This window comes from Emericellopsis cladophorae, assembly GCF_022114955.1.
Source record: "Emericellopsis cladophorae strain MUM 19.33 chromosome Unknown NODE_32_length_265932_cov_108_382166, whole genome shotgun sequence".
NCBI lineage: Eukaryota > Fungi > Ascomycota > Sordariomycetes > Hypocreales > Bionectriaceae > Emericellopsis > Emericellopsis cladophorae.
Window position 1 is genome coordinate 36,224 of NW_026250957.1, and position 22,958 is coordinate 59,181.

Here is a 22,958-nt window from a genome sequence, read left to right on the forward strand (position 1 = left end):
AGATTAATAAGTACCGGATACCCCTCCTCGATATAGTCGGCGTGGATACTTACTAACGCTCTTTTTATATCGCCTTTGCCTTCCTTAGCGGGGAAGAAGAGATAGATTATATCTAGGTATTAGATCGATTGCGCTCGATATATAACACCTACGGGGTAAGGCTACCGAGTATTATCCTTACCGATCGCTACCTCGCCTATATGAACGCTATATCTATGTGCTTCCTAGACGCGGTAGCTCTATTATACCTCTAGCACGCGAATAAGGTAGTCCTCCGCTATTACTTACTAAGCTTCCGTGACGATATTAGCGGGACGGAGGGCTAACTTATATAGTAGGATTTCTATAGGATATAGTATAAACTTATCGCCTCGATATCTAGCGAAACCTTTAAGTAGAGGCTCTAGGCCCTTAAGGAATATTACGCTACAACATACGCTAGAGAAATTAGCTATATTATAGAAACCTAGCTCGACCTATATAAAGAGAGGCTTATAAAGGCCTAGGTTAATAAGTATATATATATTTCGATAATATAGTTATATCCCGCGGCGAGGGTATTCACTAGCTAATTAAGATCTATCTTTATATAAATTAGCTAGATCTCTTTAATACCTAGAAGTCGATTACGCGCGTAGTCCTTAATTAAATAGCCTCGCTACGGGATAATCAAGCTAAGCAGCGACTTCGTATACCGATCAAACTTAATAAGAAGCTATATACTATCGTATATAGCTAGATCTCCTACGAGGCGTTACGGAAGGTCGAGGGCTAGAGGAAGTTACTTATACTAAATAAGGCACTTCCTCCCTATATAAGTAGATTTATATCGTCACTCGGCCTCCCTTACGCTTATATACTCGAGCCCCTTATAAAGGAATAACGGCCCCTCTAGCTAAGCTAATTTCACGTATACTAGTACCTTTAGTATAAAAAGAGGCTATAATTCCTAATCGAGCTAAATTAACAGTTCGACTAGGCCACGGCCCGATTAATACTACTAAGGATAAGCACTCGCCGCGAGCTAAGCGCGTTTAAAGCTATCGAGGGGCTATCCAGGAAACAGCCTATATACTTAGCGTGTAATAAGGTTAGCCACAAATTAATATCGAAGTTATATAGCCTGCGCTACGCGTATATTATATCTTCATCTACGTCAGCATTAGCGTCAGCATTAGCGTCAGCATCAGCGTCAGTATCAGCGTCAGCATTAGCATCAGCGTCGACCCAAGGTATCGCGGCTTCAGCGACCGTTATTTCAACACTATTACAGCCTTATCGCGACCTTAACACGCCGCCGCCGCTAGTATAGAGCCTAATCATACCACTACGTATGCCCTTTAGCCTCGTATTGCGTGGTATTGCTAACCTCTTTAATAGAGCTCGTGCCGGAGCTAACATCAGGGGTTAAACCGGCGCCAGAGTCATAGCCAGAGCTCACGCCAGAACCACAGCTAGAGCCCGCGCCAGAACCGGAGCTATAATTACGCTTCGATTATCTATACGCTATATACGAACGATATATTACTTATCGAGCCGCCTGGTACTAAACGCTGCTATAAGGTAGCTTAAAGACTAACCAGTAATATCGGAAGGCGATAGGCCTACTATTACGCTATAGTAAGAAGGTATATAAATATTATCTTAATTATAAGCGGATAGGTAAGTAATATACCGTAAGAAGGCTACGTAAGGACTAGACTAAGGAGGAATAAATAGCCTATCTAGATTAGGAAGAGAAAGAGGATAAGCGAGTTAAGGCTTAGGTTATTACTAATATAACCGAGGAAGTAGCTAGTAGGAGATCTATTCGTAGACGAGGGATATAGGATTTATAGGATATAGCGGAGAGGGATATTAATAAATAATAAGCGTTATATGAGGTATTACGCTTAGATTAAGAGATTAATAGTTCGAATTAACTAAGGAATTATTTTTTAATTAATAAATACTTAAACAAGAGAAGTTATTGATATTATAAAGTTATTAATAGGGGTGCAGGCCAGCAGTGATACAGCGGCTGACTAAGTAATCATAGGTGCGCACCTAGGTGCGCACCTATGAGCCCCCGGGCCGAATGTGTGGCTGACTAATCAAGGCAAACCTGCCTGACAAACAACAGAAGACATGGACCAAGTGCACTCCTTACACCGCCACTGTCCGACTCTTCGTAATTCAATGTAGTGTTCTGATGCACCTTTCGAATGATAAAAAGACAGCGTTGCCTGGATGAACCTTTCCTGCCTCGCGCGCGAGACCGAGATGGCCCGAAGAGGATGATCTGACAACCAGGGGACATGTTAAGAGTCGGTGATTTGCACAAATGAATGATGACGTGGGTTGTGCGAGACGATAATGATGATACTATGATTTGGATTCATATTTTCCCCGAGCTAGTCATCTGCTGGATGGAGCCTGGCGGTTTAGATTTCACTGCCAGTCACTCGGTAGCCTGCAAGTGAGCTTCTGCGACGCCCACGTTTGTGTCGCGCTTAGCTTGATAGAACGACGCCCGTGTGTGTGCGTGATCCGGAGGGGCACGATCAGCACACTGACGGCTGCTCGATACAACGTCGAACAAATATAGATTGGGGAGCAGGGGGTGAGGGGGAGGGGCAGGGGGTAAGGTGATAAGACGACTTCAGGGGCCGATCCCCCTAGTATAAGTGTTTGTTGGCTTTTTTTCCGTTCAACCCTTGCTGTAGTCCGTCTCACAAGTCCTCTCCATCACGAAAGCTGCCTCAAGCTGTGCAATGGGGGCAAAGTTTGTCATGCTGCGTCCGGTACAGCATCTGAAGCGCTTCGAGAGGAACGGACGTCCAAATGAATGATACTTGAGTTAGGTCCGTATTTGGGGTGAATGAGTGACAGTATAGCAGGTGGTCTCTTGGCTAGGGGATCTTGTTCCAGCTCGATGAATGGAAAGGTGTTGCAAACCATCTAATTTCCTGTGGACTTGGCTTGCTAGTTCTCCATATACGTGACTGCTCATTGAAGGGATTGAAGCCATGAAAACTTGTTGTTGCCATGTTCATTCTCATTTCGGTGGCAAAGTCTCCGACGTGTGGTTCAAGAACCAATGGCAGAATGTCGTCACCACCGAGACATTTGGTTCAATAGCGATTCCTCTTATCTAATCTGAAGTACATGTCTCAATTGTGTTTCGAGTCTTAGGAAGCTTGGGAGATCGGACCTCAAGCAACAGCCTGCGACCAAGTCGCCATCCGCACGCTGGGGTCCAGCCTGCCACTTCTTCACTTCGCCGCCAGCACAGCAGTGCAGCGATTGAAAAACGCATCGAAAAGCTTTTCTGAATGTTTTCCCTACTTATACCCGTGGGTGCTGCGAATTTTCAAGCTTGCAGAACTAAAAAAGACAAACAGCCATCCTCCAACGCGACTAGTTCTAGTTGCCTTGACAGGCTAGAGCTGACTGACAGCAAACAGAATGACAACCGATTTTGTCTATGAAGCAACGGCTTGTAGCAAAGATAAACCAAAAACAACCAGCTAAGCTTTAGCATAAACCACGACATCAACATTGTGCATGCTCTCGTCAAAACGTAAACGACAGTATGGCAACGTCCTGCAGTTACGCGGGCACTGGTGGCCCAAGATGCAATCCAAATCATACACTCGAGGCGTTCCTTGCAGGGAGACAGGCGCGAAATTTCTCGTAACATCTCCTTCTCTCTTTTGTTGAGGAGCACTTGATGGTTGAATCCGCAATTACCAAACTTCTGTAGGTAGGTGCAAGTTCCCAGGAGGTAAAAGACATTACACAGTTTGCGCTGTATAATCGGACCCAGCTCCCGTTGCGTAAACTTGGGTAGTGGATCAATTCTCTGACCTTGCCGGTTTCTCATGACCCCCTTGGACACAGATCCACTTGATGGCAGAGTGCTAGGAGGAGGTTTGGCAACTGTGGAAGCGTAATTGGCCAATGGTGTGGTCGGAGGAGTGATGCGGAACGACACTCTTCGTTTGATATCGGGGAGCTTTTCGTCCCTGAAAATGTGTCTAAGAGGCGTAGTCGGGACGTGGAATTTATCCTTGATATTGGCTAACTCATGGACGAACGGCGGACCCTTGAGAAGAGTGATACGTCGACGGATCGTTTCGTCTCGGGCGATCGGCTCAAGCAAGCGAGCGTATCCAGCGTCGGCCGATCCGCCGAAGAAAATCTGCTGGCAGTGAACGTCATCCAAGTGCGCAGTCACCATTGCTGGAGCGCGATTAGCGTGGTCAGCGTCGCGGGTGGCATCAAGCCGCCTAGTCAAGGTCAAGTCAAGTGATTGTGGACGTACCGTTTATCTTTGCATCCGCACATTCTTTCCCATTACCCGCGTCGACAAAGTCTGCCAGCGTGTATCCAATATTGAACCCGCGAACAAAGTTTACAAACGCAACCTCTGAAGCAACATCCAGCTTCTTGTATGTGGCCGCAAGTCCCTCGACATTCGCATACACACGAATCAGAATCTTCATGTGGGGGGCTAGATGGTGGAATGATGTGTTGAGCTCTGCTTCGGCGGCCTCTTTGAGCAGGCTGACTGCGCTTTTGCCCCCTTCCAAGCCTTGTTGAACGAGCTCGTTGGTGAACTATTGGCATTAGATCATTGTTTTTTGTGAGAGCAAGCCTAGAGCGGGCGTTCGGGCCGAGCCATCTTTACAGAACTCACGGGCATATTGTCTCCGTCAACTATAACGAGTGCAAACGCGTATCGATCCTGTGGAAGTGAGTCGAACCGTCTGAAGAAGCACGCAGTGGTCTTGTCAACTGACCTTCTCACGAATGAGAGTCTAAACCTCCTCCTTTTGTTCCTTAAGATCGCTGCGTACTTTCAGAATTGCGTCCCTCTTGTCCTGGAGCTCAGACTCCGTCTCAGACAACTTGTTGGAGAGGTCGTCAATGTACGCAAATAGTTGCTGTCATTGAACGTCAGCAAACATACTCTCACGGTCGAAGGGGGATATGCCTTCACTACTGAGCGCTTCAGCGCGTCCTGCCTCTCGCACGAGTCCCATTCAGCCCTCAACCCTTCCAGCTGCTGCGCGCTGGCCATATTCGCTACCGGCACGGGTTGGTAAAGCTTTGAGCGTGAGAAGGGAATTTTATCTATTGTCAATAGTTAAGGAACATTCCAAAGATGGCAAATTAATCTACGTGGGGACAAGCAGCCTTTTACTCATACGCTCTTCGCCTGGTCGTCTGTTTCGGTCCAGTTCAAGTGGCCATGTTGGTTCAGCAAGTTGGTTCAACGACCAATAGTGAAGCGACAACTGTTTCTGCGGCCACTATGCCGGCCTTGTGTACTGGGCTTCGGCGCAGAGGAGAAACAGTTCCAATAGAAACTGTTCTTCATTGGAAGGGATGGGACAGCAAAGGCAGATATTTCATTCTAAGTCTGGCGGCGAGGGCAAAGCGCGCTTGCGCATCCTGATCGTCAATTGAATCTTGATTGAGTTGAGTGTGAAGGTAAAGCGCGACAAATGATTCTCTGAAGGCCTCCAGGCTCAACCTTGTACGCCTCGTCCGGGTCTTGGCTGCATGTCGCGGGCCGTGGCTGAGCGTTTTGGTGGGTGGTACTGGGCGCGTCACAAGGCACTCAGAAGGGTTTTGCATAATAAAAAAAAACAGCCGCTCAATAATGCATTTCTCTCCTTACCTTTCGTTCTAAGAGCGTTGCCGCTCGTCTTCATGCATGAAAATGCAGAAAAAATCCGTGGCGAGACCGCACATACTCAGCTCATGGGCTTGCGTGCTAGACGCGAACGCTCCATAGCTTCCCTAATGGCAATTTACCAGGCGCCTTGGGAGAGGCTCTTCCGTCCATCAGACGCAGCTAAGGCTTTATATTGTGTTGGAATTGCAGGAAACGAGCGAGGCAGATCCGCTGGCTCGTTGGCTGATGAATATGGGTGGAGAGAAAATTGAAGTCGCTGGATAGAGTGAACGAATACAGGGACGGCTTGATAGTGAATGGGTTGTCTGAGCTCAGAGGGATGGTTGCCAAGAGGCCAATGCGTGGTCCACGCAGCTTTTTCCACTTTCGGCCTTGTCCAAGATGATAGTGCAAGAATGATCTTACTTGTTGTTTGTCTTTAGGCCATAGCTTGTGAGCCATCTTGTCCAGCTCAGTTGACCTGGCTCTGAAGCGTCCACGGCGCTGTTTGGCATCGTCGACCTTTGCGGCCATCAAGTGATCGATACTGCGGACATTGCATTTATTCAAGTTCATCTTACCAAAGGCGTTTCGTAAGAACGCGACTTGCGAATCGAGACTATCACAGATGTTAGCGCCTTTTGCCACGGCTTCATGGTTCTTGCGGCGCATCCTAAAGCGTCGGTTTCCGGGTGGAGGAACGAGCTTCACTGGATAGGTCTCGCGCAAGCCACATAGCCCTTCTTGCTCGCAATGGGCAATCCACCACGGACGAGCAGCTATCCGACTGGAAGAAAGTTGATAGACTGGGCGATGCAGTATGAGAAGTTCAAGACTGCGTGTTGTTGACGCCGTCTCGTCGTAATCATCTCGCCAAGACCAGCACATGAACGTTGAACTCGATGGTCTCCCGCTAAAGGGCGGACGGTATAATCAATAAATCGAGGTGTTGAGCAAACCAATCACAGTCGCTACACTCCTAATTCGTCCGAATATGTAAGCTTAAATACGCGTGAATTATCTAGCCGAACGACCAGCGAGATCTTGATCAAATGTAACTTGTATTGCAAGAAAAGGATTCTACGTTATTGTAGCAGAAAGAAATAACAAAAGCTAGTATTTCCAATATATAATTCCCTGTATCCGGCTAGAGTCTCTTCGGGATGAAGCATATAGTCTAGCGGAGACGTCCCGCCGCCGTCGTAGTAGCTGATGGGATGTTTTAGAGGATCCCTAACGAGGTCCCCTAGAAAGTTCATCGTCTCCTCGACACTCGGTCGTTTGGGATCGTTTGGGCAATTTGTCGAAATTCGGCTACTCAAACGAGGATTCCTTTTTCGAGGCCCACAGATTGCAAGATTCTATGGCTAACCTATGGCCATATTGAACGCCGAAATAGTCAGCCTCGCGTAGCTTGATGGTGGAAGGATCCAGTCTCGACTCAGTGGCCGGAACGCTTGCACTGGCATCTCTTGCATCTTCATGCGAGCTGGCTTGGTCTGTCTTGGGATGACCCTCCGCCGATAGGACCATAAACGCGTCGACCGTAGGTAACTCCCACACGTGGCTTGATGATTTATTCGTCGTCGCCCTTCTGCCGATCTCAAAGGGGCCGCCAGGCCGAATGGGCTATGGCCGCGTCTTTGCTAGCTACTAATGATGCGTTTAAAGACGGTCCGGAACAGTGCTTCAATGCTATAAGGTCTTATTGGGATTGGTCCAGACCACGTTGGAACTCAGGTATCCTTTCCGCTGTTGCCACCGCAATTGCGCCCGATCATGTTTACAATGGCGTGGTCTTGAACTTGGGGTTCCCTTGAGCTCTCGCGCGGATCTTTTTTCCTGTGGCCACTCTTGTGCTGTCTCGCACGTATTGCTCTCGGATCATGTCAAACTTTGGATTCAATTGCATTAGTTCTCCAGATATGTGACGGAGGCTGCCGAAACGTACATCACCAACTGCCTCCCGCCCCCTCTGCACCTTAGAAATGGGCAGATGGATGGATCATTCATCGCCTACTATCCGTACGTAAGTATACATGATTTTGCGGGGGCTTCGACCTTTGATTCACACTGATTAAAAAGACCACAGAGTTTTGAGTTGTTTTAGCCGGCAGGCCCTCGACTCAATAGCCGTAACCGCAGTCATTGTGGCCTCAGCATCAAAGGGTTCAGTCCTCTGTCTGAGCAGTCATTCTAGCAAGAGCTGCCATGTAGAAAGACTTGTGCAGCTGAAATGGGCACCCAATCGACAAAATACGAAATGTGGCGGCCACAGTTCGTCGCCGGATGCTGACAAATAGTGCGAGAAAAGGTGTTATAACTAAGCCAGCGCCGCACCTCAAGTCCCTCCCTCCCATGTCGGATGCTGACCTCAATATTATTGCCCTGTATATAGCTGACAACCCGATGGACTGACTGTGGGGACAAGAATCAAACTTATACCACAGTCTGCGAGCCTGTTCCTGCTTCAAGCTACCCTAGTGCGACATGCGTGGTCAGGTTCCTTCGGATCTGACATTTAATTAATTAGTTAAAGGACATAGAATGGCCCTGCCACGCTAACGGCGCGCTTCGCCACAGTTCGATCCCGATTGGCTTTCTTACTGCCACTAGCGACAATAACCTGCATTAGCGCTGAAGCTAGCGAGCGCCGAATGGCGGGCACCATCAGTGACTCAGTGTTGCACCGTCACTACAGTATCCGTACGTAGATCTCCTCGATTGCGGTGACACTGGTATTGGATTTGTTCTGCTCTCCTCATCCCTCATACTACGATCGCTCCACAAACAATGACACTTCGATCACCGCAATTGCGCCCGCGCACGACACGAAGCAGTTCGCTTCTCGCCACTGAGCCCAGCAACCGCGACAAGATACCGCGATAGCAAGCTCCTTCCCTGCCTGCACACGTGTCAAATCCAACGCGCATCGACCTCGAATTCTGCCACTCTGTTCACTTTTGGCCTCGCTATCAGTCCTGCTGCGGGAATAGCTGCTTCCAAGAGGGCAAGACCAGCTTTGGCAGAGTTGCCTTCACGGAAGTGACGGCACCCGCTATGGTGACTCTTCGATGACCACAATGGGTCTTCGCTCCCGTCGGATTAACGCGAGTCGTTGCGAGAATATCATAATCGAGATACCTGAGGCTCATGCGTCCACGAAATGCCAAGCTCGCCTCTGTCCAACAATTCCCAACAAGACCTTTCTAGTTTGCGTCAAAGCTCGTCAAAGCTAGTCAAGGAACACACGGACGCAACAGTCAAAGCAGCGACATCGCTGCGGGTTCCAATTTCTGGAGAAGGATATGTCAAGTTTGGTAGGATGGAAGCGCCCAATGTCGGTCTCGATTCGGAAATGTTGCCTTGTCTCGATCCACCGGACGCTGAGGCCAGGTGCGAAAATATGGAAGGACATGCGATACACGCCAGTCATGATTACATAGTACTGCGGCTCCTCTATTCCTCGCGCCACGTGTTGCTGCCGACCTCATGCCTTCACAGGCAGTCGCTTAAATGGCAATGCAACCACATACCACATTGTCCTCACCAACTCATACTCATGCGCATTCAACAAGTTGACGCGGTGACGTTGGGCAACCATGTTTCGATCCGAAATTGCTTTAACGGAACTTAGAGGTGGTCTCACGGCTGTTATTTGCAGCTTGGCCAGGGTTATCTGGCTACGCGGGCGCCCCACTGACCCTGGCCAACGACCAAGCCTGAAGCTCAAGCTTGAGTGGATAGGGCGCATACGATGATACGAGAGCAATCTCATTTTGTCGATGGGGGTTCTAAACCTGCCACTCGGGCGTCCAGTAGCACGGCAGCCACTATTTAACATGTCCAGGAATTGACCATGCCGATTCAAATCTCGGTATGAGCAGGTCAGATTTCCCAAAGCCGGATGGGCGACGGCAAGCGACGGCAAATCTGGCGGCGCCTGTAAAGCGGGAAGCAGGAGGCCATACGGATAGTGGAGTAAGCTTCCCGTGCGTGGGTATGTTTACACTTCGCTGATAGGTCACAGTTTCCAGCAAATTAGATCACGGACGACCCTTAATGCTCGACCCATGACCTACTGTTGAACGCCGATTCATGGACGGCGACCTCTTCACCTAATTCACCCCAGTCTAGCTTGCCGCTGCGCAAGCATCACAGCCCTGCAGGCCCCAGTCAACATGGACCGTCGGGACTCAGGGGCATCTCGGGGACGACATATAACGCTGAGATGCGCGCAAACTCCATCGTACAGCTCTTATAGCCCCGAGAACGTCTACAATAAGTCACAACGAGCTTGAAAGTCTGGCTTGAATCATGTCGTCCGAAGACAAGAATTCTTGCCGTGCCTGGCGCATCAACAACCCGGGCAATGTCGTGGCAAACCTCGAGCTCGTCACGATCCCCTGTCCGTCGGCGGAGGCCATTGGCAAGAATGAAGTTCTCGTCCGCGTCACGTCAGCCAGCATCTGGAGGGGCGATTGGTGGCCCATCGAGATGGGCGGCGCTTCCAAGATCATGGGCGTGTCGTTTCCGCGGTCACCTGGCATGGACTTTGGCGGTCATGTTGTTGCAGTCGGCCGCAAAGTCGTCGGCGTGGAGCCCGGCGATGCTGTTTTTGGCCGCATGGACCCTTTGAAGCAGGGATCTCTCTCCAAATACGTTGTGGCCCCATTCGACGGTGTCGCCGTGCTGCAGCGCGGCATCTCCCCGCGTGAAGCTGGCGCCGCCGGCACAGCGTCCCTTGCCGCATACCAGAGCATCGTGCCTTACGTCCAAGAGGGCGATAACGTCTTCATCAATGGAGGGTCCGGCGGCGTTGGCACCTTCGCGATCCAGATTGCCAAGGCGCTTGGATGCCACGTCACCATCACCTGCTCTACAGACAAGGTCCCCCTCTGCTCCGAGCTGGGCGCCGACAGCATCATCAACTACAACAAGGAGAATGTCATGGCCATATTGCGCCAGAGAGGCAAGGTCTTCGCGCACGTCGTGGACAATGTGGTCGGATCGCCGTCCGACCTCTTCCCCGGATGTGACGATATTATGCTCCCCGGAAAGAAGCGCTATTACGTCTCCGTCGGGAGCGGTATCAACGTTTCCTCCGTCCTCAACACGAACGTTGGTACAATGTTACCGTCCTGGCTCGGGGGATCCAAGCACAAATGGAAGCCTCTCGTGGTGGCTAATTCGCGCGAAGACCTTGCCCAGATTGCAAAGTGGATGGCTGAGAAGAAAGTGAGGACAGTCGTTGATTCTACATTTGCATTTAATGAGGTTCCAGACGCCTTCTCCAGGCATAAGAAGGGTTCCATGGCAGGCAAGATCCTCATTGATGTGGCAGTGGACGCTACGGGGATGGACAAGGAGGAGTGAGTCGGCATTTGCACCGTTGGGCAGTGCCGCACAGCACAGCCCGAAGAATCCGACGACAATGGTGCAGAGTGTCGCCATCAGCCAATGTTTCATGACCCAGCATTGATGTAGGCCTCGCCAAGTAAGCCAAAGCCACTTATGCTGATACTCCATCAGCCATGAGCTCGTAACTGCATATCGCAGCCGAACCTAGAGCTCCACGATTACGATCACGTGGTGATTTCATGTTTGCGGCGTTACACGCCGCTAGGACTACGATGCGAACCCCGCACGTCCAATTTGTAGCTAGAGCCTCATCCGTGCGGTCTTCATCCATTTGCTCCTGCTTAGATATACGCTCCCGTCTACTCTCTTGAGCAAGAGCTAACCCATCTAGAAGCATGGCGGAAGGACTTGCTAATCTTGTTGACTCAATCGGAGGATTGAGGCTCGCTGACGGGACGATCGATCCGCCTCGTCGCCCAGACTCCAATTGCACAGACACAAGTCATACGGCTCTCGTGAAGGCAATTGAGGCTTTCGAACTATCTGCCAAAGTCATTGCCACACACGCGGAACAAGTCGCAGCCTTGGCTGGAAGGGCACATACCTTGAGAGATCAAGACATTACGCAGCTAAACTTTTTTAGGAGAAGAGCCAACGCTGTTGCAAGCGTCATAGAGAGGTTCGATAGTGCAATCGAACAGAATATTGTGTCTCAAATCACATCGCTTGCCAGTCAGGGAACAGTGGTACAAACAATGCTGTCGCATTTTGACGACAAACTGAGGAATATCGCTCGGGATGTTCTCGATGTGACCAGCGATAACAGCAACGTTGTGCGGAAAGTCATAGAGGCGTGTTATAGCCAGTCTCTTCATATTTCGGGAACCTTGCACTCCGATAACTACTTTATCCCCTTGGGCGAAGCCAGTCCTGAATGGCCGTACGACCCTGACTTCGAGAGCGAGGAATACTACGACCATGAAAATCTCCTGGACGTTGACGATGGCTATGCTGAGGCTTTCCGTTTGCGTTGCGAGCGCAAGTCCGAGAACGACAGGAGGAGAGGAGAAGAATGGATCAGGTTTTGGGTTGAGGCGCTTCGTGAATGTCCCGATGGATCTACACTATTCTTTCCGCCAGGAAGTCGCCGTCCTCAATGCGGTCTTACAGATGTGCCGCGATACTCATTCAGAGCGTTCAATCAAGCGAGTTCGGGCCGAACCGACGAGAACGTCGTTGCTTCCACGGAGAGTATTTCCACGGCGCTGCGGTGCAGCAAGATTGATATCTTCTCAAGGACAGACGAGGAAGCAACAAGAATGCTGCACGACCATCTCACGAAATTATCTTTTGGAGACGGGAAGGCCGCCGACAACCTGATGTCGTGGAGTAGTTCTATACTTTTCGTGACCCAATACGCGATCTGGAGATACCACAGACGTGCCTGTGCCCCCGCAGATGTCAAAATCTGCGCTGTCGACACGAGGCAGTTTCCTCATGGCCAGTTTGCGCGGGACATGTCTTTGCTTCGGGCCTATCGTGCGACTGCTGAACTCGATGAGAAAATGCGCAACTTCTTCTGCTTTCGCCTTGAGAACGAAAAGTTTGACAACGGGGAGTATCTTTCGCAGGAAGTATTACACCACTCAGGCCGATCTTGTGTGGTATCTTTCGATTAACTCGTACAGGCTGGACTATATGATCTTTATCCTGAATTTGCGGATCCCAATGGAATGGGATTATGGACAAAGCGCGTTAGGGATCTTCGGTCAAAATGGTCTATCGAGCATATAACAACCCAGCTCGAGATACAGACAGCGTTCAAGATGGCCAAATCATGCTTTGGTATTCTCAATACTTCAGATATCGCACTGATGTTACTCTTATTTAAAAACCGCAAGCATCGAGCCATAACGGCAAAAGGTATGTTCTGATTCCCTCAGGTTATAATCGCTAAGAAAGCTTTTCGAAAGTACAAGAACGTCGAAGAAACTCTAAGGATTACGGGCCAGATGAGGTTCAACTATATATGGCCATCCTTGAAGCGAATGTGCCAAGGGACCGAGACGGTTGTGATGTTTTCAGTTGGCTATTATCTTTTGACACCCAACTCCCTGAAAAAGGTCATTGAATGCATTTGAATAGATCAGTCACGTAAATTGCACTAGTGGAGCTTAAAGTTTGCCATTTAGGCTTTCCGTCTCAGCGAATATTCAATCTTTGAGAAGTCGCCTTCACGTTTAGTAATTTTCAGAGGAACCTCGATTGTATAAACACACGAACGGTGGTTTCTTAGATCGCCGAGGGCGACACAATCGCGGTAGACTCCTAAGTCGAGGCTATCTGGGATCGCCATGCAGGTCGATTCCATATTTCTAGCAACAAGTGATGGTTAGTTCAGCCTATGGGCTCGGGAGACTAAGCCTGGCAACCCCGTGTTGGAGAGGGACACTCCAGGCCCTGCCTGCTATTTGGATATTTTGAATCATAGGGGCAGCTCTTTAGAACGACCGTCTCCCTTCAAATATTTACAAAGCCGAATTCACCGGCTGTACGTCAACAGGCAACCTTGATCACAAATTCGAGGGGGAAGTCGAACCCGGCCTCGGCCGCGCAGAAGGCCTCATTTTCTGGAAGCAGCAGTCCGTCAAAATAGAATCATGACCAACTGACGTCAGGACTAAGGGGAGAAGCGCCGGTAAGAGGCTTGTCGGGAGGCCTGTGAGGTGACTCGCTGTCTTCACTATTCTTCTATAAACGCAGGCCGACTCGATATGTTACAAAGGCGCGTATCGCCATCCAGTTTTCTACCGACTCGAACAGCTCTATATCATACTTGCAACTGTTAGTGGGAGGAAACCCAAGTTAGTAGTCGATTAGGAGGCCAAACAGCCTCTAGCACTGATTCCACTGTCTCGGTATCCAAATTGTCGACTTAATTGAATTCTCCGACGTCTACTGCTGACTTCTGTCGTCTCGGAAGTATGCCAACCAACTATCTAGGTCTGGAAAGCTTCTGGACGCCTTTCGAGATCTCGGATGTGATGCATTCAAATTAATGACTCGCGGCTATCCAGGACCAGGACCTGAACGGGTCTTTGTGCTGCCCTTGTCGCTCATTCTGTGGGCTAGACAGTGAGATCATGCCAATCTATCTGTCAAATGTACCTGAACTAAGTGCGAGGATGCGAGATCTTGATCAAGCTTCTCCTTCGTAGATTTACATCACGTCGCGGCAGAAACACGAGGCAAAGGCTCTTCCCTATTGTGTCCGTCTGGTAAATCAAGATGGGGATATGTACGGAGCTTTCATTTCACACCCAATTCTCCGAGTCCTTCAACTGTTCCGACCCCTAAAATTTGAGCTGCACTAGAGCTCGTGATGGAACGAAATTACCTTGCTGCTGTTTAGCGTTCCCTTTTCTTTCGTGTCATCAAACATCCAAGGCGTAGCTGTTGTGCTAATTATGCACCTGATAAAATGAACACTCCTACACCACACGGTGAAGCTGCCGCTGTGGCTGATTATGCAATTAGATCGACAAAACCATTGCATATACTAGTGCCGTCGTGGGAAGACTCGGGGGGTATTTTTATTAAACATGGGTCCTGTCTTCAGGGACGGAAGGCAAGACTCGGACTAACGACAACGACTGGGTCATGGAAGATTTGCAGAGCCGCCTGGGGGAAACACGATCCGTGTCAACATGAACACTGAGAAACGGCTGGCGCAAAATTAATGGGAAGTATACATTAACTCAACATAGTCCTCATTGCCGCATGCTTGGCTGACAGCTTATGAGGACGCTTCAGAGTTCAGATGGCACGAGCATATTAGTGGCTTTGAAGAAAAGTGTCTGTCAATTGTTGTAATGCTTGATGCCTAAGAAAATGGTTCACCACCATCGCTCAAGTTTGCCATTGGTTAAGAATAATTGAAAGAGATCGGTAATGCTAAAGCCACAGGAATTGGTTACGCAATTAGATAGTTGCTAGCCACTGGCCTATCCTTTCCATGGCCCACATCACAGCTGTATGGTCAGTCTCAGCAAGGTCAAAGACAGCCATTGTTGGCATCACGCCGAAGCTAGGAGACATCGGAAAGCTGACACAGAAGAGTATTTGACGAATGAGGAATGTCTATTGTTGCTGCATTATTCCCCTCAGGCAACTTAAAGCAAATGAAGGCAAGGTAATGCGGCCTAAGAAAGATGCAACAGATAAAGGGCTGGATACCACAATTACGCTTATTGAACGTGTCTAACGTGCCAAATACCAACTCAGCTGCGACGGTTTCTGCCAGGAAAGACAGTAATTAATAGCAGTCACTTTTCACTGAGTGAAGGCGCGTAACCAATTGGTTCCTACGACGGCGCTCAGAAAATCACAGTGAATGGGGTAGGCGAGGGCTTTGTCATTGCAGCCAGGCTGCTGCCAAAGCCAGAGACGCCGCCAATGACGTCTTCGAGAGGCGCGGATTACCGTAGTAAAACTTGGACCCCGGGCAACGTAACAAGCACACAAACACACAAGCACACAAGGCACAATCCGATAGTTCTTGAGTTCGATGAGGTCCAGGCTTGTCGTGCAATGGTCAGGCTCCACGCACACGGCAGCAGAACAGAACTATATTTCAAAAAGTCCTCAAATTATTGCAAAATAGCTTGCGTCGTTTAATATAAAAATGATAGCCCCGATGAGCCATCCAGTCGCCAAGGACCGACATTTTGAAGTCTATTTACAAGAGGTACAACATTCAAATAGTAACCGCAGACTGTTCAGGGGAGCTGTGTGTACAATCTCGGAACTCGAACGGGTCACAAACTGATCACGTCGTGCGCGTTCAGATCAGAACAAGCATCGTGAGGCCAGCACAGGAAACCCTTGGCGACTTCACGAAGTGCAGTGAATGCTGCGGCCAAGCCGCTTGTGTTTACCATGGCAGCTTTGGTGTGTTGATCAGTGAACCGACCAAGTGCTTCCTAGTGCCAACGCGTTCGGGCCCAAGCTCACAACAGCCCCGGAAGCTGTCAACTTTGCACTGACCAGTATGATCGTGTGACAGTCAAAGGGTCCATTCAAACTGACGACTCGGAGAATTTCAGTTGGAGTGTTGCCCAGGCCCGTGCGTCAAGCCCCATTTTGAGTCCCCGCCTCGAGTCCCACTTTGTGTTACCACACCTCAGCTACAGCGTGACAGCGTTGGTAGACGCGTTTTAGGGGTCCGTGAACATGACAGTTTTTTCGTTCCGCGTTCAATTTTTGCGTGAACTCACCTCTTCACAAATACTATCGTGACTCCTGCTGCCATCAGTCTCGCCTTTCTCACACCTATGCTTCTTGTTGCAAGCACTCGGCCATTCGCACTCTTCACTCGCCTCTCACAGATCAGATCATTATCACCACGCTTCAACACCACGAAGCCAGCCAAGTTCGGCGTCACTGGCCATTCCGGCCGTCCCGCCGCATCTTACGAATCTTGATAGCTGAGTCCACCTGGTTCACGCATTTGAAGCATTCTGAATTATCGCAGCATGACGTGGAATCAAACAGCGGTCACCTCGAGATCGAGAGAAGAAGAAAGCGTCACAAAGCACGATGCGAACTTAAGAAGCGACGCGCCGCCCGGTCGATCGATACAAGAACATGGACCACACCTCGTTGCGGCAGCTTGCCCGGCAATTTTGACTCAATCTGCTTTGGCATTTTGAAGTTGGCCTCTCTGCTCTCCATGATCAAGCCTGAACCTGGTTTCCGGCTCATCCTGTAAGTCCTGGTGTCGAGAATCGTTCCACAAAGTCGCATTCTGGCCAGGCAGGTATGGGCACTCATGGTCCCTGAGCTGGGGGCAGGGGAAGCCCTGTTGATTGGAGCTGCAACCCTTTCTTCACACTCAACCACCCTCTGCACTCGAACACAACCGACAATGTCGACACTTTTGCTCTCAAGATCTCGGTCTGGCATTCCCCTCCATTCTTGCTTTCTCTGTTAAAGCTTGTTCACACCATTGCAGATACACAAACAGCGGAACGCAGTCGACGGCTCAGCCGTCGTCGGGGCATCATCCAGGATCGTACCGTTCTCCTCCCTCCAGGATTCATACTAACATTGGCCTAGACCATGAGAATACTCGTCACTTCTTTGTCACGTGCTGACAAGATAGCAGACCAGTTAATGCACCCGACTGAGACGACGGTGACTCATTGCTAAGATGCACTCTGGTTCTGTCCCTGTTCTTTGCTGACACGCCGATAGAGATGCACCAACCAGGTCGTCTGAAGACTGACTTTGGCTGAACTGTGTAGACTTCCAACAAAACTACCATCATCGTACTTCTTTCGAATCTAAATGACTGAGTAGCACTGGCGGAGAACACTGGCTGACTTTGTTCACAGAACCGTTCGGCGCAAAGCATCCTTGCTACGCTTAGTTTTCCCGCGTCACGCGTCACGCTGCACTTCATTTCATGTTCCAATGGTTTCGGTGAGTTGCTTTGCTCTTCCGATGGCTGACAACAAGCACACAGGAACGACTCTACCCATTCACCAGCAGACTCGTCTTCTTCGATAAGTTTGACAGCCCTGAGCTGTGCTGACTGTGTTCCTAGAAATCATTCCGTCCAGCCATGGACTGGTTTGATGGCTGATATAGAACAGGTCGCAGTTCTTGAACCAATATAGGTTGCTTCCCTCGGGCTTGCCTTGTCCCCGGATACCAAGGATGGATTCTCACCGGACTCTGTACATGGATTCCCAGGACCCCGAGGATTGATCTTTGCCAGGACCCGGCCATGGACCTTGCTCGAGCCTCTTGAACCATATCCCACGTTTGTGAGTCCTGCATTTTGCGACCATCACGCCTGGACGTGTGCTGACACTGACTTACAGGCCGTGACTGTCCAAGATCTTGATTCTCTCTTGTTTGGCGCTCCTCGCCACTATTTGTTTACATTCGCCTCTGCCATGATGTTTGTTCCATGTCCTTGTGTGCAGCTGAATAATTCCGGATGCAAGATGGTGCTCACGCTTGAAGCATCTAGCCGGCGGTGGAAAGCTAACATTGACAGACAACTCAATTTCTCGCATCATTAAGGTATCGACAGTGGTTTTGAACTCATTGCAGGCACTTAAATTTCGCAACCCGATGCTCCAGTCGCCGTGGCTCTTTTTGACACCATCGTCCGCACGTAGACCAAGGCAGAAGCCTTCATGCTCGAAGATACACAAATGTAAGTCACCGTCGCCGCTGCTTCATGGCTCCCATGTCTCGGGTACTCAGAGAAATATTACTGACACTCTTCCAGAGTCAGATTTCACGATCCTGTCAATCCATCTCTTGTCGCCCGAGCCCATGGAATAACACCAACCTGTTCCTACTTGTCCTTGCCACTTGACAAACAACATGAAGTCAACCCGCTCGAGCTCGGCTCACTACAGCTGGTGGCCTGCGCCAGTCGGTACTCGGCAAGACGCAGAACAATCCAAACACTCCAAGAGGCAACAGAAAGCATTCACCTGCCAACGACCGTCTCCAAATATCCTCAACAACCAAAACCTGGGCCCTTCTCTTCCCACCTTCGCCTTTGTGTTCCTCTTCCATCTAATTCAACCACGCTCAAACGCATTTCTTCTGGACACTCCAACATCCCCTCGGCAATTAGCTCGCTCCATCAATGTTTGACTCGGTGGCTCGCGCCATTTTCCAGGGACACGCGAAAGGGCAAACCCCCACATTCGTCTCCCACACGGTACGCCTAAATGCCTTTCTGCTGTCATGATGCACAGTAATGATGAGACACCCAGTGCTGACTTCATCCCGTCGACACCATGCCAGACGGTGCAACGTATTTGATCCGGCTCATCTTCGAATCTCAAGCAAACTCATCTTCTGGATTTCAGCATGGCAGCTTGTCTTTGAGAGTCCGCTGTCGCCAACGCGAGAGCTTCCCTCGTCACATGTCTTGCCCATTGCCCACGAACATGGCTCATCCTAGCACGCATTCGAAAACCCTTCTGGAACGAGCTGCAAGCATCGACTTCTCAAGGCCCGGGTCAAGGGGTGACAGCTGCGTTGCAACAATCGTCACATAAACTCCACATTCTACAGCAACATGATGGTCGCTGTGCAGGTTCTGACCGACAAGTCGACAACCCAACGATAGGAAGAGCGCCCGGAGGGGAAACGTGTATGTCGTCCCCCGATGCCTACAAATCCACTGCCCGGACATGACACCTTCTGTGCTACAAGCCGAGACAAGACAGATCCAGCATGTTGCGTTGAATCATCTGAAGCTTTGACGCGGCTCACTGGGGCATTTACACTTTCCAACACTCCTGCTACTGATGCAAACCTACTCGTCAAGACACCGCCAAATGGCAAGCCACAGCTTCTGCCATCAGTTGTGATTCCTGCCATCCTGGACATTCGACGGGGACATCAAGGCCGTCGATTCCAAGCTCGTCTCCATCAAACGGGTCTAGGAGTTCTGGGCGGCCATCAAGACTCAAGCCCATTTCGGCCATTCTTCACAACCCAATCGTCTTTGCCACCGTCAAGTACGCCCGCATTAATCCAACCGACTCTCCAACTCACCAATTGCAAGCAATACAAAACCCTTGGATCTTGACATAATTACCGTCATGGCCGCAAGTTCCTTCCGGGCGAGAACTCACGTGCCGTAAACCCAATAGCCGCCCAAGAATTCAGTGGGTTTTCCAGAATCCTGGCTACTTGGTTGGTCAGAGCGACATGTTGCTAGCAGACTGTCAAGGGAGGAAGGTACTCCAGGCAGCGACCGTACTGAGGGCAAGAACGCAAGAGCTGTGACACCCCCCGCCCACTAAGTCCACAAATCTGGATCTACCTTCACTCACTGACCGGTCGCAGAACGAAGGCACTGGGTACAACAAGCCCATCCACATGTCCATCAGAGACAGGCACGCAACAAGCACAAGCCAGTGAGGTCACGGCGGCCTTGGTTGCCTTCAAGGCCGCCGTCACTTGGTTGGACAGAGCTTTTCTTCAACCCGCCGACACTCTTTTGGTACGAGGAAGGCTCTTCGGGACGTGTGGCTCAGCGGTAGTTGCACGCTACACTCGAGTCAATGGCTCTACCAGGATTCTTTGGCCTTGTAGAATCCTAATGGATTGGTTGGCCAGAGCTCTTTCTGCCTGTGCTCATCCCAGGCGCCCAGTCGGTGCAGATGGACTGCGTGCCAATGGCTTTACCAGGATACTTTGAATTTACCGAATCCTGATCAGCTGGCTGGCTAACGACACATTAGTCTTTGTCACCAAAGGCCCTCGAACATGACACGCCTACTGGCAGCCGTCGTCTGCGACTTGTCTCCGGCTTTGTCTCAATCCACCGCTTTCTGCCCTGGTTATCTTTGGCTGGGTATTTGCTTCAATTGCATTGCTGTTCAGGATCTTGACACCCCTTTGCATGGTATGAGGACGGGCAGATGCCAATTTGCTCGTTGAGTTGTGACTACGGGGCATGCAATCACTCCATTGACAGAGTGCGCTATTTTCGAAGCTGCAGTTCGATTTTCTTGGAGCAAAGTTCATAGTCTTTCAGGAAGATAGCGCGAGTCGGTCTGGATGGGAGAAGCCTCTTGGTCAGCCACAAGCAGCCCCAACACCCCATGGTGTGGTTCCTCTACAATGCGCGCAAGACAGCATTGTGATTTGGCCATGATCGTGAGCCCCCAGCAGGTACGTCGTTCAATATTCGAAAAGGCTGACCCCGGCTCACAATACTCTTCAGGCTCTTAGCAGAAGCACAACCGATGGCCATTGAAATTCGGACACATCATATCTTTACGCTCCCAAGACGCACAGATGCCCATGACATCGGACGCTTCTTGAAGACTAATCACAGACCGTGACCGTTGGGAGCTCTTTCGCTGGTTCAAAGGCAACTTACCTCTCTCTCGACAAATAACGTGGACGAGCTACATTTCTTGTGGTAACATTTGTCTGGCCACCGAGCGGCATTGCACTTTCTATAGCGACGCTGGAATGTCCAACAACCTCCAATTGCTCGAGGCCTGCGTCGCCTTGGTCATGCAGCTACCGACTGCAGGGCGTGGGATTCCACATAGGGGCATGGTCAATCTGCCATCGTGTTCTGTCAGATTGAGTGACACTCAGTCAATGCCGTGTCGCCCCTGCAAAACTCCTGTTTGACACGCGGCCATGGGGACATTCCCTTCGTGGCCACACAACAAGGTATATCCATGGAAACGCCATAATCTTTCGGGCGCTAACTATCTAGAGAGCATCCATTTTTTTCTTCCACAACTGGCACTCTATACGCCCTACTCAGCTTGTCGACATTGAACGATGCCCCCGAACGCGAAGTCAGGCTGTTGCACTCGTCACAACTTCGAAGAGACGTGCGTTGAAGAAAGTCCAAGCCACGACGTAATCTTCGTTCGGACGGATACACTTTCAAAAAATGTCCGACCAGCATGCAAAAACATCACAATGGACCGAGGAATTGCTACCATGCGCTTACTTGTTGACAGTTCACAGCGCTCTGTGACGGTGCTAGAATAACACCGGGAAACACATTGTCTGAATATTACGGGTACGTTCAAAGCCTCAAAGTCCGGAACTCTCTAACCTCGTTGGTATGATAGTGGACACCAAGTTCTTCCAGCCTCTTCCCCATGCGATCGTGCACAGGCAACGCTTTGCCAGGAGCTGGCTGGTGATCAGCTCGACCCTCGCCAATGATGGAGCTGCGATTTTTCAGACACTAGAGACAAGACCTCGCTCAGATCGGAACGAAGAGAAGCGATGAACAGGCAATGCCCAACGCACTACCTGAGCGAAGCGACTTGCGCGTCTCTGTTCAACTTACACACATACGCACAACTCTGGCGGCCGGCCTTTTCAAGGACTGTCCCTTGACAAATATCGACGCCTGGATCTTGACTCCAGCTCGTGCACAGCAATTTGTGCTACACTTAGGAGATTCGTGACGGCACGACGCATCACAGCTGTCGGGTCTGTTCTCTCCGAAGTCCAAACACTTGGCACAGACAGTCGCTGCTCTACACTTCTAGTACCACGAATGGCTATTGACGCGACCAATCCGCCTCTTGATTCTCAATGTCCAATCGGTCCTGCCCACCGTTTTTCGTTTCGGCCCTGTGTCTTGAAAAATGGGGCAAATACAACTCGTGGGCTATCCCACAGAGGTATGTCAAGGTTTTCTTTGCCATAATCATACGTTCACAAAGACTTTAGGACCGTCTCAGGCCATCTACCATCGAGATTTATGTCACGAAAAGCCAAATCAGGCTTGTGGGAGCCTTCCAACATTCAAGTGCTACGCATAGCCTCCGCGACGTATCGTCACCGTGTTTGCCGATGGCATGTGTCTTTCGCAAATACCAACTGGCAACTCCCCATGGTCTACTCGGACCATCTTCGTCATAGACTCACTTCATCAACTTTCTGGTCAGACTCGGGGCTTCTCGAGTCCCGCCCGCCGTCTGCGCGAGATGCAAGAACTTCTTCTCATCTTCGTGACATATCCTCAGCTCATCTGTCGCTGTCGGCTCGGCGCTGTACTTCGAACCTTGCAATCCGTGTTCGTTACTCTAGCAGTTCCATGAAATCGGTCTGCGGGCGCAAGTTGGGTACCAACAACAAGATCTTGACAGGTAAAACAGATTGGGACCTACACCAGTGTCTTCATAGACTGTTGACGGGATGTCGAGTCGGGCTTTCTCAGCACAAGGCACGTGGCCTATGATCTCCAGGGCCCGCAATAAGACTCCCTCGGGGGCTGTTTCTTGTAGACAAACGACAAGTCGAGGACAATCACCACTACGGAGCGCCCGCTAGGTCTCAGGTCTCCTAGAAGTTCGGTTTAAAGACTGTATGTTTCAAACTCAGGCATAAGGTAGAAAACCTG

At 50.2% G+C, this 22,958-nt stretch overlaps 2 protein-coding genes across 2 annotated transcripts; one reads left to right on the top strand and one right to left on the bottom strand.

The window, feature by feature from the left end:
• Positions 1 to 3,776: 3,776 nt before the first annotated feature.
• J7T54_002848 (uncharacterized protein) lies at positions 3,777 to 5,065 on the bottom strand (the record flags this gene model as incomplete). The annotated part of the gene is made up of 5 exons (XM_051507476.1): positions 3,777 to 3,790; positions 3,850 to 4,224; positions 4,307 to 4,601; positions 4,842 to 4,928; positions 4,988 to 5,065. 5 exons carry the CDS (start codon positions 5,063 to 5,065, stop codon positions 3,777 to 3,779), a joined length of 849 nt encoding a protein of 282 aa, XP_051361308.1.
• Positions 5,066 to 9,982: 4,917 nt separating this feature from the next.
• J7T54_002849 (uncharacterized protein) lies at positions 9,983 to 11,041 on the top strand (the record flags this gene model as incomplete). The annotated part of the gene is made up of 1 exon (XM_051507477.1): positions 9,983 to 11,041. The coding sequence occupies one exon, from the start codon at positions 9,983 to 9,985 to the stop codon at positions 11,039 to 11,041; it is 1,059 nt and encodes a 352-aa protein (XP_051361309.1).
• Between the last annotated feature and the right edge of the window lie 11,917 nt (positions 11,042 to 22,958).